This window comes from Phragmites australis, chromosome 3 (assembly GCF_958298935.1).
Source record: "Phragmites australis chromosome 3, lpPhrAust1.1, whole genome shotgun sequence".
Lineage (NCBI taxonomy): Eukaryota > Viridiplantae > Streptophyta > Magnoliopsida > Poales > Poaceae > Phragmites > Phragmites australis.
In genome coordinates, this window is record NC_084923.1 from 1125225 (window position 1) to 1141391 (window position 16167).

Genomic DNA, 16167 nt, shown 5'->3' on the forward strand with positions numbered 1-16167 from the left:
TATGGGCTGATGGCATCTTTTTATCCAAGGCCCAACTATGCTATCCAGTCCAGTGTTAGCCCAAATTAACGAGTTTTTTATTTTTATATTTTTTTAAGTTAAAATTTAAATAAATAGATTTTCGGCGAAGATATTTGCAAAACTAGACGCCTGCAGCCCTCTAAGAGGACGGTTACGGGTCCTAACCGCCCCCTGAGAGGGCGGTAGGCCTAACCGCCCGCTCAGAGGGCGGGTGGGGCCTTCCCGCCCGGCCCAGAGGCTTACCGCCCCCTGAGGGGGCGGGTAGAGCTTCTTACCGCCCTCTCCTCCCCGCCCATCGCGCCGCGCCGCGCCGCACCGCCCGCCCGCGTCCTGCTGCTATAAAAAGGCCAAAAATTGGGCAAAAAACCATAAAAATCGAAAAAAGGAAAAGTTGAGAAAAGAGAGGAGAAGAGAGGATAGGAGAGGGGAGGAAGAGAGGTCAGTGAAGCCCTGCTGCATTTGGGCCGCGGATTTGAAGAAAAATTTTGGGTAAATCTTTTTTTCCTTTTTATTGTTGTTAATTAGTGCAGTAGTAGTATATGACATAGGTTTTAGACATTTATGAACTAGGGTTTAGAAAATTGTCAAATTTATTTAGAAAATGGTACGATAGCAGTTCAATATAGAATATTATTTTTAGTATATTATTTTCAGTATGTTATCTGTAGTATATTATTTTTAGTATATTATTTGTACCTGCGGACGTAGGAGGCAACAGTAGATGATAATTTGCGAACCTAGGGTAGCATTTAAAAATTATTTTATCTGATAATCAGAAATATAGTTTGCTGTCTTAACATGGGTTATGTTTGCGGGTGTTTCCAGGGATGGCACATAAATTAATTTTTCAGATATATTATGGTGAGGGTGAAATTAGGTACGGTCCTAACGGTGTAGATCTGTCTGGATTTCGTCATGTCATGAAGGGGCTTAGTAAAGCTAATGAGAGGACTATTGTGGGTGTGTGCAAATGGCTCATGCGGTTTTTTCAACTGGATCTGCAGCAATATGAGCTGAAGTTGAAAGCTGTCCTGAGCCGTGCTAGTCATGGATAATTTGGTGAGCTTGTTCCCATCGAAGCCACATCAACTTGGAGGCAGTATTTAGATATATGCTGTGAACGTGGCCTGCCGCTTGTTTTGTTAGCTGAGGCGTACCTGAAAGATCAAAATGAGGTGAACTCTGCAGAAGCAGTAGCAGGACCAAGTGAGGCAGTGGAAGATGAGTCAGATGCGGCTAATGTAGGGTCCAGGGAGGAGGTTGGTGATGTTCCAGATCTGTAGCCGATGGGTGTAGCCGATGGGTACAATTATACATTTTTTACTACTACTTTCAATACCATATTGTTCGTATCTAACGTGATTATTTGTTCATAGGCCCCTCCAGCCAGTACACATAGACGCCTGCCGAGCCTTCACAGTCCTCCTACCCTAGTCAGGAGGATGAGGCTAGCCCCGACATCGCATACGACATCGTCCGTGACTTCTTCGGGGGCACACCTGACTACGACGTCCTTCAGCGGTCCTAGGTTTCCAGTGCACCGCTTCGAACATAGCCCACGCAGGACGAGCCCTCGACACCGGTGGTCCCTACTAGGCCTACCAGACACGTCGGTCCACCCGACCCCCTCACCTACTCCAGGGGTCACGTGAGGGTTAACCAGCGGCATCGGGACCGCGATGGGGCGCACGGGCGACGGCAACGTGGGAGGCATGAGTAGCATTTTACATTTTATGTAACTAACATATGCATATTCGTTTCGTGATGTACTCCTATGTATTAAGACACGTTTACTTTGTATGGTCAACTTAGCAGTTCGTAAATGCATTTCATATTCAGACACGTTAAATGAAGAAGTGACCTCAGTACTAAACTTTAACCATAACTTGACAACACATGCCTCCTGCCGCAGGCTTTAAACAAGATGTGACAACACTACTCAGCTTTTTCCAATCAGTAAATGACAATACGGGTACCAATAAACGTGAAATCTCTGACTATGGGCAATGACATAACTTTCCTATTCTTCAAGATGGAATCCGATGCTCCTCCCACCAGCTACGCCCATGCCCTCACTCCTTTCTTCAAGAGCGAATCCAATACTCCTGCCTCCCCCAACTATTAATAGCCGAACCTCCTTACGGTGAAGCATCGCTCATTTCTCATATCTCTCAAGTGCAATGTCTTCCTCAGCTCCATCGAGCCCACCAAAGAAACATTGGGGGACTACCATACCTGAAGGTCTCGAACCACCAATGTGCTTCTGTGGTGACCTTTGTAAGCTCCGCGAGTCGCAGGACATCTCATACACCTATGTGCTGCGCTTCTTTATGTGTGCCAACTACGAGTATGACAAGCCTCGCCATGCAACAACTGGTTATCGACCGGTACGGTAACAGATATCCGCCTCATCTCTTCCGATTACGCACCCTCTTTTACTAACCGCTCATCTGGTTCCATTTGTTCAGTCCCCTCCACCGCTCTGTGATTTTATTCAGTGGCTCGACAATGAGCAAAATGACTCACATAAGCTGTGGGTCGACATGAACATGAGGTGGAGAAGTGAAGCGTACGCACGTCGGGAGTACGAGCAACAGCAAGAGGAACTTCGCCTCAAGCGGGAGGAAGAAGAGCGCATGAGAAAGGCGGCGCACAACCGTACTGTGGCTCAGGCTCGAGAGGCTGAGAGGGAAAGGAAGTGGGAGAGAGCCCGCCGTGCTAAAGCGGCAGGTCCCGATGCTCTCCGAAAGGAAAAGTATCCTAGATGCACGCAGTAGAGAGTACCTAATATAACCCGACATACTTTCCCTCCCTAAGGCATGTTATGATTAGGATCGGCGCACTAATAAGTAGATCTTAGTGCAAACCGTACATGTCACCTTTGTTTTCTCATCGTGTCGTCGCGGTTACAGTGTATTGTAATGTTTTCACCCTGTGTTTAATACTATGTTTGTTCTCGTTCGCATCCCATACCCACGTAAAATGCTGCAACTACTAATTACTGATTTTTTTCTCCCGTTATTACACAACCTACTCCAAATTTAATTTCTTAATTTCGTTACACCCCTTCCTTTTTATTTCTTTAATTACAAAAATAATACATTTTTAGAGGATAAAAAGGAAAAAATATATTTTTAGAGAAAAAAATGCCCCTAACCGCCCCCTGAGAGGATGGCTAGGGGCTAACCGCACTCTCAGGGCTGAGAGGGCGGTTAGCCCCTCTTGCCGCCCTCTGAGGGGGCGGTTAGGAACTGTAACCGCTCTCTCAGAGGGCTGCAGACGTCTAGTTTTGCAATTATCTTCACCGGGAATGTATTTATTTAAATTTTAACTAAAAAATATAAAAATAAAAAAACTCGTGGCTCCTTTCTTCCAATCAGTCAAGAACTGAGATTAAAGCCATAGCCCAGTTAGTAAAGCACTCTGAATGAAAGTTGAGATTGGAAAGTGATTTGGGCTCTTTCTTCTACTAGCAGGCAGCTCTCTCTCTCGTTTCTTGATTCTCTTCTGCATCGATCGCATTGATATGGTTCGCACCATTGATGCAAAGGCCCGGTACTTTACCATACATGCAAAGGCTCTGATGGCGCCCGCCCTCGTCTTTCTGTCACCACTGGCCGGATCACTCGGAGACCATCTTTGCACTACGAAACATTTGTACCATGCGATGACCTAATCGATATCTACTCATCATCTAATCGAATCACAGCATCTTGCATATAAACAGAGTCGGCACGTTTCATCATGAGCAAGGCTGAAGATTAGTCCGTGACCATGTCGGCTGGCTACATGCGCTCAGCGGCCTTGGTCCTTGCCACTGTTCTGGTCTCCTTTTGCCTCAGCGTCACCGCCTCACAGGATGGTACGTACAACCAAGCCACCCATTCCATTGTTTCAAGTTTAACTATGAATGCAGGTGATGAGCTTGATTTGTTGCAAGGTGGTTGCTGTTTCGTAGCCACTTTTAATTTGTGACGATGCTTTTGTTGTATGCTGTTGCAGCACAAAGGTACAAGTTCCGGTTCGTGAGGCACGCACGGGACGCGCCCCTGGTCTCCTACTACAACTACATCATCGTCGGAGGCGGCACGGCGGGGTGCCCTCTGGCCGCCACGCTCTCGGAGCACTCGCGCGTGCTCCTCCTGGAGCGCGGCGGCCTGCCCTACGGCAACCGCAACGTGTCCAGCGAGTACCACTTCGCGGACGCGCTGGCCGACACGTCCCCGCTGTCCCCGGCGCAGCGGTTCGTCTCCGAGGACGGCGTCGTGAACGCCCGCGCCCGCGTGCTCGGTGGCGGGAGCTGCCTCAACGCCGGCTTCTACACCCGGGCAAGCAACGCGTACGTGCGCGCCTCGGGCTGGGACACCCGCCTCGTCAACGCGTCCTACCGGTGGGTGGAGCGCGCTCTGGTGTTTCGTCCGGGCGTGCCGCAGTGGCAGTGTGCGCTGCGCGAGGGCCTCCTCGAGGCTGGCATCACGCCGGACAACGGTTACACGCTCGACCACGTCCCCGGAACCAAGATCGGCGGCACCATATTCGACAGGAGAGGGCGCCGCCACACCGCCGCCGACTTCCTCCGCAAAGCCCACCCGCGGCGCCTCGCCGTGTTCCTGCACGCCACAGTCTCACGAATCCTCTTCCGGCGTAGCGGTACGAGCACGCTAAACACTATCAGTATTCATCCATATTCTTCGTGCACAGTTAACAGTTTGCTTGATCATGAAACGGGAGTTACGAGGTGGCATGCATTGCTGATCTGCAGAGGGGTCCGCAAAGCCTGCCGCGTACGGGGTGGTGTTCACGGACCCGCTGGGAGTGCAGCACCATGTGTACCTGCGGCGAGGAGGCGCGAAGAACGAGGTGATCCTGGCGGCGGGGACCCTGGGGAGCCCGCAGCTGCTGATGCTGAGCGGCATCGGCCCGCGCGCGCACCTGGAGAAGCACGGAATCCACACCATCCATGACCAGCCCGTGGTCGGGCAGGGCGTGGCCGACAACCCCATGAACTCGGTGTTCGTCCCGTCCCCAATCCCGGTCGCGCTCTCCCTCGTGCAGGTCGTCGGCGTCACACGCTTTGGCAGCTTCATCGAGGGCGTCAGCGGCTCGCAGTTCGGCATCCCACTCCACGAGCGCGGCGCCGGTCGCCACACCGCCCGCAACTTCGGAATGTTTTCACCCATGGTACGCACGTACGACTAGTTATCCTTCAAAGTTCAAAGCAAGATTTGCCGCGCGTTTACCGTACGTGTCGCTCGGGAACAGACGGGGCAGCTGGGGACGGTGCCGCCAAAGGAGCGGACGCCGGAGGCGATGCGGCGTGCGGCGGAGGTGATGCGGCGGCTGGACAGGCGCGCGTTCCGGGGCGGCTTCATCCTGGAGAAGATCCTGGGGCCGCTGTCCACAGGGCACATCGAGCTGCGTTCCACGGACGCGCACGCGAACCCGGCCGTGACGTTCAACTACTTCCGGGATCCGAGGGACGTGGAGCGGTGCGTGGGGGGCATCGAGGCCATCGAGCGAGTGGTGCGGTCGAGGACGTTCTCGCGGTTCACCTACGCCAACCACACCGCCATGGAAGCCGTCTTCCGCCGCGCCGCCGGGATGGCCTACTTCCCGGTGAACCTGCTGCCGCGGCACCCCAGGGACACGCGGCCGCTGCAGCAGTACTGCAGGGAGACGGTCATGACCATCTGGCACTACCACGGCGGCTGCCACGTCGGGGGCGTCGTCGACGAGGACTACCGGGTGATCGGCGTCCAGGGGCTCCGCGTCATCGACAGCTCCACGTTCAAGTACTCGCCCGGCACCAACCCGCAGGCCACTGTCATGATGCTTGGCAGGTAACAAAAAGCTTGCGACTCTCTACAATTTTCTCTTCTCTGCCAAAGTTCACAAATGCGAAGAAATTGCTAGTTTTTTTCTCTGAAATTCAATTGAACAGGTATATGGGGCTGAGAATTCTGAAGGAGAGGTGGATCAGGAAGCAGGGAACTGATGACAAGCATTAGATCATTCACTCAGGATAGGCTCGGGGCTCTTTTTTCTTTCTAGAGTTTGTTTTGTGCAGCATTGTAGGTTATACACGGGGCATTTGGTCATATAATGCATGACGAGATGAAAGCATTTTGCCTCGATGACTGTTTTCTCGCAAATTATAAGATTCATTCATTAGGCTGCAAAAGGTGGGAACAGAGCAAAAATTTTGGGAGAGGAGGAGGCGGCCAGACAGATTTACCCCAGAATACAACTTTGACATTGTTTATGGATCATCCATTTTTTTCTTTTTTAAAAAAGATAGCTCACCGATCATTACTACTAACTCCTTTCTAAAACATATGTCGTCCTATAATGTATGTAGTTAAATTTTAGAAACCTTATTAGGATTTATCACGTAAAAATGATAGTAATAAATTTATTATAAAAAATACTTTAATATTATCTAATTTTTATCAACTTTTATTAAGATGTAATTATCAATAATAATAATAAAACAAATTTATTAGAGATCGTATTAATATCCTAAATAATAAGTTAAAGAGAATAAAGGTAGTACCCCGGTACCATGGCCAACTCCTTTCGGGGTACAGCACCAACGGCCCATGGGCTTCAGTGCTTAAGGCCCTAAGCATATAAAGTATCATCACAAGAAAAAAAATCCCGTGCAAACGTAAGAAGCAAGGATCCCGTTTGGCTGGTGATGAAAGTTGGAGGGGCACAAGGTTGATCGATGCACAGATTCACCGTGGGGGCGGAGGAGGCTCAAGCTCCTGAGAGCCTAGGGAAAAGGAGGAGGGGAAGGAAGAGTCTTAAAATTTTGTAACAGAAACGTTACAAGTCTATCAGAATTGAATCGTGATTTGGCATGTCATCGTTTGTAAAAAAAAAAAACATTTAGTACATGTTCCTTTTCCCTCCAGAGCCTGACCGCGATCAAGGCCGAATCGACCTCAGCGACGATCCGTGGCCTGCTGGCTGGCTGGCTGGCGGACAAGCGGAATTGATGTGAATTGGGGGGCTCCACGAGAGAGAGCTTGACCCCCTCTGCTATCCTCTCCCCCACCACCAACATCGCGCGACCGAATTAAAATCCCAGCCAGCCAGCCAGCCAGCGCGCGCCTCGTCGGCAGGCATTCAACTTGCAGTCCAACGGCCAACCGACCCTTGTTCTGGCTCTTCGCGTCCACGCCGTCTCCATGCGCGGAGATGCATGTACGGGATCCCGTCGCACCTCCCATTATAAATACATGTTATTTTAAAATAATTTATAATTTTTTTTACTAACAATAGTTTTCAATATCCAGTACTAGTATTGTTGAAATTCTAACGATACGTGCCTGCATGTAGGATCCGATCTGCAAAAGCCCCTGAGGAATCCGGCTCCCATGAGGACTGTTTGGTTAGAGGCTAAAGTGAGCTAAGTTAAATTTTGGTCATATTTTGAAAATTTAGCGTTCGTTTAATCTGAGATCAAACTTTAATCATGTCTTGAAAAATTTGACCAATCAAATTTTTTCTATAACGTTTCTATCACATCTTAATCTCAGATGATTAAATCGTTCAATAAATTTTTTCACCAATTAAATTTTAGTTTAATCTCATACTAAACAATATTTTAATAACCAAAATTTAGTTAAAGATAAAATCAGGACAGTGCTAGATGCAGATGCTCTGCTCGAGTCTGCCCATGTGCTTGGACCCCGAGGCCACAGGCGATACTACCGAGGGGGGAGGGGTGCAACAGTTGCCACCTACCACGCCAGCCATCGCTGGACCTCCACAGCTGCTGTAAAATACACAAAGGAAGGGGCAAGTCCTTGCAAAGAATAAAAAAAGCGATTTTTTCTTGCAAAAAGCGGCGTTGGCGAGTATACACAAACGAGAGAAAAGGGAAAGCGAAAAAAAAAAACGAATTTTCCTTGCAAAAAGCGGCGTTGGCGAGTATATATACGGCGCCGAGGAGACCTCGCCCATCCCGCATCTCTGCGTGCCTGCCTGCCTGCCTGCCTGCGATCCGCTCCTGTAGGCTCCCCTCCACCGCCTCGTCTCCCACCGGCGGTACTGTTCTTTCTCTCTCCCAATCTGTTGTATTCGTCGGTTGGGTTGAGTTGCGTTGCGTTGCAGGAGAGGAGATTGCCAGTTTGCAAATTGCGAGGCCTCGTTATCTTCTTAGATTAGACGGTTTCGGCGGCGGCGGCGAGAGATATGGCGTCGGAGGCGAAGGACGTGGGCATCCTCGCCATGGACATCTACTTCCCGCCCACCTGCGTTCTCCAGGTACCAACGCAATCTTTCTTGCGTGCCAGATTCGCATTCTCGTTCGCGTCTCCTAATACTGCTAGTAATATCAAAACAGAGGCGTGATCCAATCGAACGCGCCTCAGTTTGGATTTCTTTTTCGCTTTGCTCGTTTGTTCCAGGCCGCGTAGAAACCACACACTTTGCGTGGCTCCTTAGTCCTCTGGGCGTGTGTGGTTTTTACGGTTGGTGCGGGTTTTAGTGGTTGTTGGTTCCGCCAAGAGTTTGGGCGCCATTCTTTGCGCGGGGCGCGGGAGAACGTCTGCGACTGCGAGCGAGGGGTCCCTCAGGAGTCGGGGACGCGCCTTTGCGACTTGGCGTAGGCTGCCTGCGTCCTGTGCAGAGCGGAGCAGAGCACGCGGGGTGCCCTGTTCAGAGTGCAGAACAGCTGCGTTGGTTTTTGAGACTGATTGAGACATGAGACTGGTTAATTGTTGGCTGTTTGTGTCCGTATCCATTGCCGGTGTCATCAAGATACCGCGTTCGTTGTGGTGCAACAATGTCTGTCCTGTCCCGGCGACGAAGCAAATAGTGCTTATCTCCATCACTGACTGTACCAATTAAATACTGAGAGATTTACTGATTCCTAACTGAAACCACTAGCTGTAGACTGTAGAGGTTCATCTCCATCACTGTCTGTACCAATTAAATAAAGAGTGAAGGGATTAAGGAAAGCTGTAGCTGTAGTTTATGTGCTTGAATAGGAGAAGAAAATTTAGACTGTAAATCAAATGAGGACTTGAGACATTAAATAGCATCATCCCATTCGAAATGACTGGTTTTTTAGGATACGTTCAGTTTTCCTTTGTAAGATCATTGAATCACTCCTAACGCCTTTTATTTTTTCTTCATCTTCTTAGCATTCTTTCGTTTGTTTGGTATTTGCTATAGTGTGTTGCAAGTTTAACTGATATTGGCTACAGGAAGAACTGGAAACTCATGATGGCGTCAGCAAAGGGAAGTACACCATTGGACTGGGGCAGGATAGCATGGCATTTTGCACCGAAGTTGAGGATGTTATTTCAATGAGGTATATTTGTTTTCTGAGTACCTAGTGCTCCTATTATCATTGTTTTTTCTTCTTTGCTTGTTTTCAAGCTGTTTGTTTCTACCTTTAATGTCAGAACATGTGCAACAACTCCTATTTTTGTGGAAATAACCGTGTCCTTGAGGTCCTTATCTTTGTCCTGTCACCTGTGAAAGTGTGTACAGATGGTTATGGCTGTTTAGATAATACAATTGGAAAGCTTATATTTCATTTTTTTATGCCCATACTGTATCTTGTTTTCCATTTAATCCTTTTTTTTATTCAATCTAACTGATTGATATTTTGGCTCAGCTTGACAGTGGTGAAGTCCCTCCTGAAAAACTATAACATTGACCCAAAATGCATTGGACGTTTGGAAGTTGGCAGTGAAACAGTAATAGACAAGAGCAAGTCTATAAAGACATGGCTGATGCAAATATTTGAGGTTTGTTCCTTTCAGTAAAATTAAGTTTTCAAATTTTTTTCCTTAGATGGTCAAAGCTTTCAGGCATGATCCAACGACCCCTGTGGATAAACTAAAAACGGAAATAAATTGCTTTTATTTTTAGAAGTATTATCTTGAAATTTTTTAATTGAGCTTGCTTTGGTTACACAGTTTCTAACAGCTTAATTGAATTCAGGAACGTGGCAATACAGATATTGAAGGAGTTGACTCCTCAAATGCATGCTATGGTGGAACAGCTGCTTTGTTTAACTGTGTTAACTGGGTTGAAAGCAACTCATGGGACGGGCGTTATGGACTTGTTGTTTGCACAGACAGTGCGGTATGCAACACGCTGTTACTCTTCAGTTCGTAATTGGAGTAATTCTAATGTTTGGCTAACAGCATTGTTAATTTGTTATTACTTGACCTTTTGATGTGCTTGATATTTCTCGTGCCGACATTTTAGATCCACGTTGATACTTTTTTCAGGTTTATGCTGAAGGTCCGGCTCGTCCTACTGGTGGTGCAGCTGCTATTGCAATGTTGATTGGACCAAATGCTCCTATTTCTTTTGAAAGCAAATATAGGGGATCTCATATGGCCCATGCATATGACTTTTACAAACCTGATCTTGCAAGCGAATATCCGGTTTGCCTCCAATCTGCATGAGTCTTGCACCACAAAATATGTTTAGATGCAATAACTTGAAATACAATGGAAACAAATTTACATTCTATTCAATGCGTGCAGGTGGTTGATGGGAAGCTATCACAGACATGCTATCTCATGGCATTGGATTCCTGCTACAATGTATTTTGCAAAAAGTAAGTTATACCCCTCTATTTTACAACATTAATCAAGTTGAGCTAGCTGATCAAATCAGAACCCACTATTTCCTTGTTTCAGGTACGGAAAGCATGAGGGAAAGCAATTTTCAATCTCTGATGCAGATTATGTTGTATTCCATTCTCCATACAACAAGGTATCAGAAAACCAATATTACATGCTTTTGATATCTCAGTGGCATAGTACACATGACTAGTGGCGTTAAAGCGACAGTTTTACAAATGCAGCTTAACATTTGCTGCTCTCTGTAAAGTGTTTTTTTTTTGTATTATCTGTCTCCCTTATTATAAGGTTTTGCTTTGTGCAGCTTGTACAGAAAAGTTTTGCTCGTTTATACTACAATGATTTCTTGAGAAACTGCAGGTTGGTCATTTACGTACTAAATTAGAATCTTTGCGTGTGCCAAACAGTTAACTATTTTTATTTACTTGTCAAAATTGGACTGGCCCAACTAAATGATTTCTCGCCCATGTCAATTAGCACGGTTGATGAAAACTCAAAGGAAAAGTTGGCGCCCTATGCAGACTTGTCATCTGAAGAAAGCTACCAGAGTCGAGACCTTGAAAAGGTATAAATAATGTTTTATTACTAGAAATATCTCTGCATGGTCAAGTTATCTGGTGCTGATCAGTTGAGCCGTGTTACACAGGCCTCTCAGCAAGTTGCGAAGAAGCTCTACGAGTCCAAGATTCAACCGACGACATTGATCCCAAAACAAGTTGGGAATATGTATACAGCATCACTCTATGCTGCTTTAGCATCAGTTGTCCACAATAGACATGAAACTCTGGTATAATTCAGTTTGTAGGGTTTCCTTCTGCCTTCAAAGATTGAGTGATCAGTGTTAAAGTAAGCTGGCCTTTTCATTTTTTTCGTTCTTCTTTTGACGTGTCCAGGCTGGCCAGAGGATCCTTATGTTTTCATATGGAAGCGGGTTGACATCAACAATGTTCTCCTTCAAGATTAATGAAGGTCAGCATCCATTCAGTCTGCTAAACATTGCAAACATACTGGATGTTTCCAAGAAATTGGAGGCAAGACATGTGGTAAGTACAGCAATCTTCTATCGTAAATTTCTCCAACGAAGTTCATTGTGTTTAACATAAACTGAATCGTGGTTAAATTGCTTGGGTTGCTATACTAATTATTTTGCGGCATTGGTCTTATCTCCGTGAACTTCAAGCTTGACATGAGATCACTGATATCTTCCGTGCAGGTTCCACCAAATAAATTTGTCGAGGCACTGAAGCTGATGGAACACCGCTATGGGGCGAAAGATTTCGTGACCAGTCAGGACACAAGTTTGCTAGCTGCAGGCACATATTATCTCACCCACGTCGACTCCATGTACCGAAGGTTCTACGCCGTGAAAGGCGATGGTGCCACAAATGCAGTGTCCAATGGCCACTGATTTGTGTTCAGCCTGAAGCTGCAACAAGTCAGTAACAAAGGCAGGTGTATTAAGCATGCGAGTGTTCTTAGATTATCTGTTTGGAGGGGAAGCTGGAGCTTAGATTATTATAAACCCACTTCTAAGGTTGTAAAGTTAGTTAGAGCTGTGCAGCTGTTGTAACGTTTCTTAGTGAAAATTCTGGTGCTGAACTCTTCAGTTCTTTAGCGGGACAAGCAGTGCTTGCGAAATTAAAATCAAGCACACTGCTGGGTTGTAAGAATTCTGAATAATCTGCCGAGTTACTCACTAGATTTACGTTATGCTGGTGAAATGATTGATGGCGTGTTTTCATAGAGTTCACGCGTTGAACATTAATATTTTTTTTTAACCAAGCGGCAAGAGAGCTATATATTATATTAATAAGAAGAGCCCGACATGAACCGAAGGGCTAGATTGCTTAATTTGGACCTAGTAATTTCGTTTTTTTTTAAACGAGAGCTACTAATTTCGTGGAGCATCTTGTATTTTTGAATTGCTTAGATTCCATTGTCTGTATAAGCTCACTGAAGGGGGCTGAATGGCGTGGTGCTTTTTTCTGCTGTAAACTGTTTCTTCACATGAGAGTAAGGCAAAAGGATAAGAAAATGGTTTACATTTTGTTATTCAACTAACAATTTCTCTTGTATTTGTATTCGTGCCTGAATCCCCACAAAAATACGAATCTGAGTAAGGGATGGTATGTTGGCATCAGAATTATCTGTATTCATGTTGGTATATATATGTCCTGCAACAGAATATAAAAATTTCAATAGGACATGTGAATGTATGATGTATTGGGACTGTTTATTTATGTGAGTTTCGTAATAAAAGGGTTAAGAATTTTTCATTTAGGTTAAGATTTATATAAAAATATAAGTGAAAAAAAATTAAAGATAGACGAACGCAGGGTAAGTAGGGTTGCATTTGCCCCCAGAATAAAACGACCGGTAGGCGCACGGCAAATAAAACGACCAAGATTTTACGTTAATGTTTATTTCCAATCCAACTGCTCGCAACCAGACTGAAGTCACGCGGTACCTTTACTCCGTGACATGCCTTGGGCCGACGAGATGGGTGACTGCGAAGAGACTCTCGCCGCGCTTCTAGAAGTTTCCAGAACCACCGAGGGCCGAGCTGCTCTCTCCGGCGCGCTCGCTGACACGATCTACCTCCTCCCGTCCTCCCCGTCCCACCTCTTGCTGCTCCGCCTCCGCCTCCTCCGCAACCTCCTCGCCGGCGACGTGCACAACCAGTACGCGTTCGTTGACCTCGGCGGCCCCGCCGTCGTCGCCTCCTCCGTGCTCTCCTTCCTGTCCTTCCCCTCGGTCGCCCCCGGTGTGGCCCGTGCAGCGCTGCAGGCGCTCGGCAACGCCGCGCTCGCCGGGGATTTCCACCGCGCCGCCGTCTGGGACGCGCTCTTACCCGGGCCGCTGCGGGAGTTCGCGGGGGTGAAGGACCCTGGGGTCCTGGACCCCCTGTGCATGGTGATCGACACGTGCTGCGCGGGGGAAGGCGGCCGCGAGAGGCTCGTGGAGGTGCTGTGCCGTGAGGAGATTGGGCTGCCCATTCTCGTCGAGGTCGTCACAACTGCATCTCAAGGTGAGCTCGACGCATTTTTTTTATATGTTCTCTAAAGGCCAAATAAAAAAGAGCTATGCATATCTGCAATTTAATTTCAGACACTAAATTAAGCTTGTCAGTAATATGGGAGTTATTGTATCACAAAGGTCTGAGCTTACTTGACACCGTGGACTGCAAATTTTGCTTACCTCTGATATATGAATTGTTATAATTATCCTGTTTGGTTTACTTTAGATGCAATGTAGCAGCGTAAGGAATTTTTTAGGCTGCTGAAGGATTCACATTTGATCTTTAGGTTGTTTTGTGTGTACAAGTACAATTGTACGTGACCCTGACCTAAATTACAAAATGCAGTATTGCAGTTGTATATTCACCGTTAACATGCATTGGATCAGATAGTTGCATCACCGAGGTTTGAGCTTGCCTGCCTTGGTTGGAATGCAGATTTTGGCTTATCTCTGATATATGAAATGTTACGGTTATCCTGTTTGCTCTACCCTTGATGCGATGTAGAGTAGCCTTCAGCGTAAAGAATTTTTGGGCTGTTGTAGAAGTTCACAATTGATCTCTGGGCTGTTCTCTTTATAGAAGTTCAGTTGTATGTTACCCTAACCTAAATTACAAAAGGCAGTAATATATTTACTGTTACGATGCACTTTACCAGATAGTTGTATCACTTAGGTCTGAGGTTTCCTGTCATAGTTGGGATGCAGATTTTGCTTACCTCTGGTGCATGAAATGTTCCGGTTATCCTGTTTGGTCAGAGTGCCTCCAGCCTAAGGATTTCTTAGGTTGTTGTTGAAGATACATTTGTTCTGCTCATTATTTTATTGTAGAAATTTACTTTAGTATGTGACCCTAACCTAAATTACTAAATGCAGTGGAGCACAAAGAAGAATGGATAGAATGGCTTCTGCTCAAAGTCTGTGTTGAGGCACAACAGTCTGAGTCCTTGTTTAGAGCCTTATGTTCAACTAATGATGAGTGCAGTGACAGTGGCGAATATAATGCTAAGCATGCATTTGTTTTTGGTATGCTGTCAAAGTGTTTGACCAACCATCCAAAAGAAGTTACTGTCACTGACAGTTTTGCACTTGATGTTTTTGATGTACACAAGCATGCTGCTGAGACCGTGGATTTTACTCACCGAGGTAGCTCTCCTCTTCCAACTGGATGCCCTGCAATCGATGTCCTTGGATACTCGCTACAGCTCCTGAGGGACATATGTGCTTGGGTATCTCCATCATCAGATACTCCAGTTCCTGTTGACTCACTATTGCAGACTGGCCTTGTAAAGCGCCTTTTGAAATACCTAGGAGACCTTGAGCCCCCAAGTACAATCAGAAAATCAATGGCAAGAGGACAAGGAGATAACCGACCAGCTCTTGAAAATGCAAAAGTCTGCCCATACATTGGTTACAGGAGAGATTTAGTTTCCGTCATTGCTAATTGCTTGCATGGAAGGAAGCGGGTGCAGGATGAGGTTAGGCAGCTAAATGGGATTATGTTACTACTGCAGCAGTGTGTCGTTGATGAAGAAAACCCATATTTGAGGGAGTGGGGCCTGCTAGCTGTGAAAAATTTGCTTGAAGGAAATGAGGTAAATCAAAAGGAGGTATCTGAACTTGAGATGCAAGAACCTGTCATTACTCCAGAGATTGCTAACATAGGCCTAAAGGTCGAGATAGACAACGAAACAGGACGTCCAAAATTGGTCAATACTCCCTGATGTAAGTATATCTGAGACCAAAGAGTTCTGGATTGGATGTTTAATGGTAATTGCATCTGCATGTGCCCACATTTTGTTCTCCTAAATACTTTTTAAACTAAATATTATATTTGAAATCTGGCAGATACTGCTGTTGTGTAAATTTGTGTTTATCTTATTTGTGCATGTCTTTTGTAATTGGCAATTTCTGTGCCACTATCTAGATGTATGCTTGCTCGATTTTGCACATTAAGAAGGTACTATTCAGTGCTGTAGTTGAGCCTTCATCCTTCCGCCTTCGACATCCTTCATATGAGTTGACAATTTGACACAAGCATACCAATGCCTGTGGTTGCATAACTGTTTTAGTTTATCTCGAATGTTTGTAATTTTGAGTATAGACTGCTGGCATTTTATCATTTGAATTTTGAACTGATTATATGCAAGTTCTAACTGTTGCAACGTGTCGACAGCAGTGTTTCTCACAGCATACTCATTTTGCAGACCTGAACTCTTACTGGTCATGGATCCTATAGACACTGAAAGGAGCGCAGTTATATTGATGCTGTGCTGGGGAATACCGAATGTTACCTTTTAGTTGAGAAGTCTGCGATGTTGAGGCTGAGAATTTGTTCCAGCATATAGCAATGTTTTGTGTATAAGACAAATGCTAATATTTGTCCACGGTATCCCCCTGTAGATCAATTGATCATAATGGAGAAAACAGATTTTTGCTACGAGTGATGTGGGATTTGGGAAAAATATTTGTTAAGCAAAGCAGTGGTGTCAAAAGATGTGGTTTGTGGTGTCAT

At 46.1% G+C, this 16167-nt stretch overlaps 3 protein-coding genes across 4 annotated transcripts; all 3 read left to right on the forward strand.

The window, feature by feature from the left end:
* The first annotated feature begins 3795 nt into the window (after positions 1-3795).
* On the forward strand, positions 3796-6102 carry LOC133912318 (protein HOTHEAD-like). The gene is made up of 5 exons (XM_062354988.1): positions 3796-3883; positions 4024-4671; positions 4784-5202; positions 5284-5861; positions 5963-6102. The coding sequence occupies exons 1-5, from the start codon at positions 3796-3798 to the stop codon at positions 6027-6029; spliced, it is 1800 nt and encodes a 599-aa protein (XP_062210972.1). The 3' UTR covers positions 6030-6102.
* A 1750-nt stretch (positions 6103-7852) lies between these two features.
* On the forward strand, positions 7853-12387 carry LOC133911422 (hydroxymethylglutaryl-CoA synthase-like). The gene is made up of 13 exons (XM_062353654.1): positions 7853-8076; positions 8143-8295; positions 9240-9346; positions 9656-9788; positions 9985-10128; positions 10278-10436; positions 10539-10612; positions 10695-10770; positions 10942-10997; positions 11115-11202; positions 11284-11424; positions 11531-11680; positions 11851-12387. The coding sequence occupies exons 2-13, from the start codon at positions 8224-8226 to the stop codon at positions 12043-12045; spliced, it is 1395 nt and encodes a 464-aa protein (XP_062209638.1). The 5' UTR covers positions 7853-8076; positions 8143-8223; the 3' UTR covers positions 12046-12387.
* A 666-nt stretch (positions 12388-13053) lies between these two features.
* On the forward strand, positions 13054-16092 carry LOC133911423 (uncharacterized). 2 transcript variants are annotated; one of them, XM_062353657.1, is made up of 4 exons: positions 13054-13665; positions 14529-15377; positions 15860-15875; positions 15909-16092. In XM_062353657.1, exons 1-2 carry the CDS (start codon positions 13119-13121, stop codon positions 15374-15376), a joined length of 1395 nt encoding a protein of 464 aa, XP_062209641.1. In that variant the 5' UTR covers positions 13054-13118; the 3' UTR covers position 15377; positions 15860-15875; positions 15909-16092. The 2 variants fall into 2 exon arrangements, with proteins under 2 accessions (XP_062209641.1, XP_062209639.1); XM_062353655.1 differs by having other exon boundaries at positions 15860-16092.
* The last annotated feature ends 75 nt before the right edge of the window (positions 16093-16167 follow it).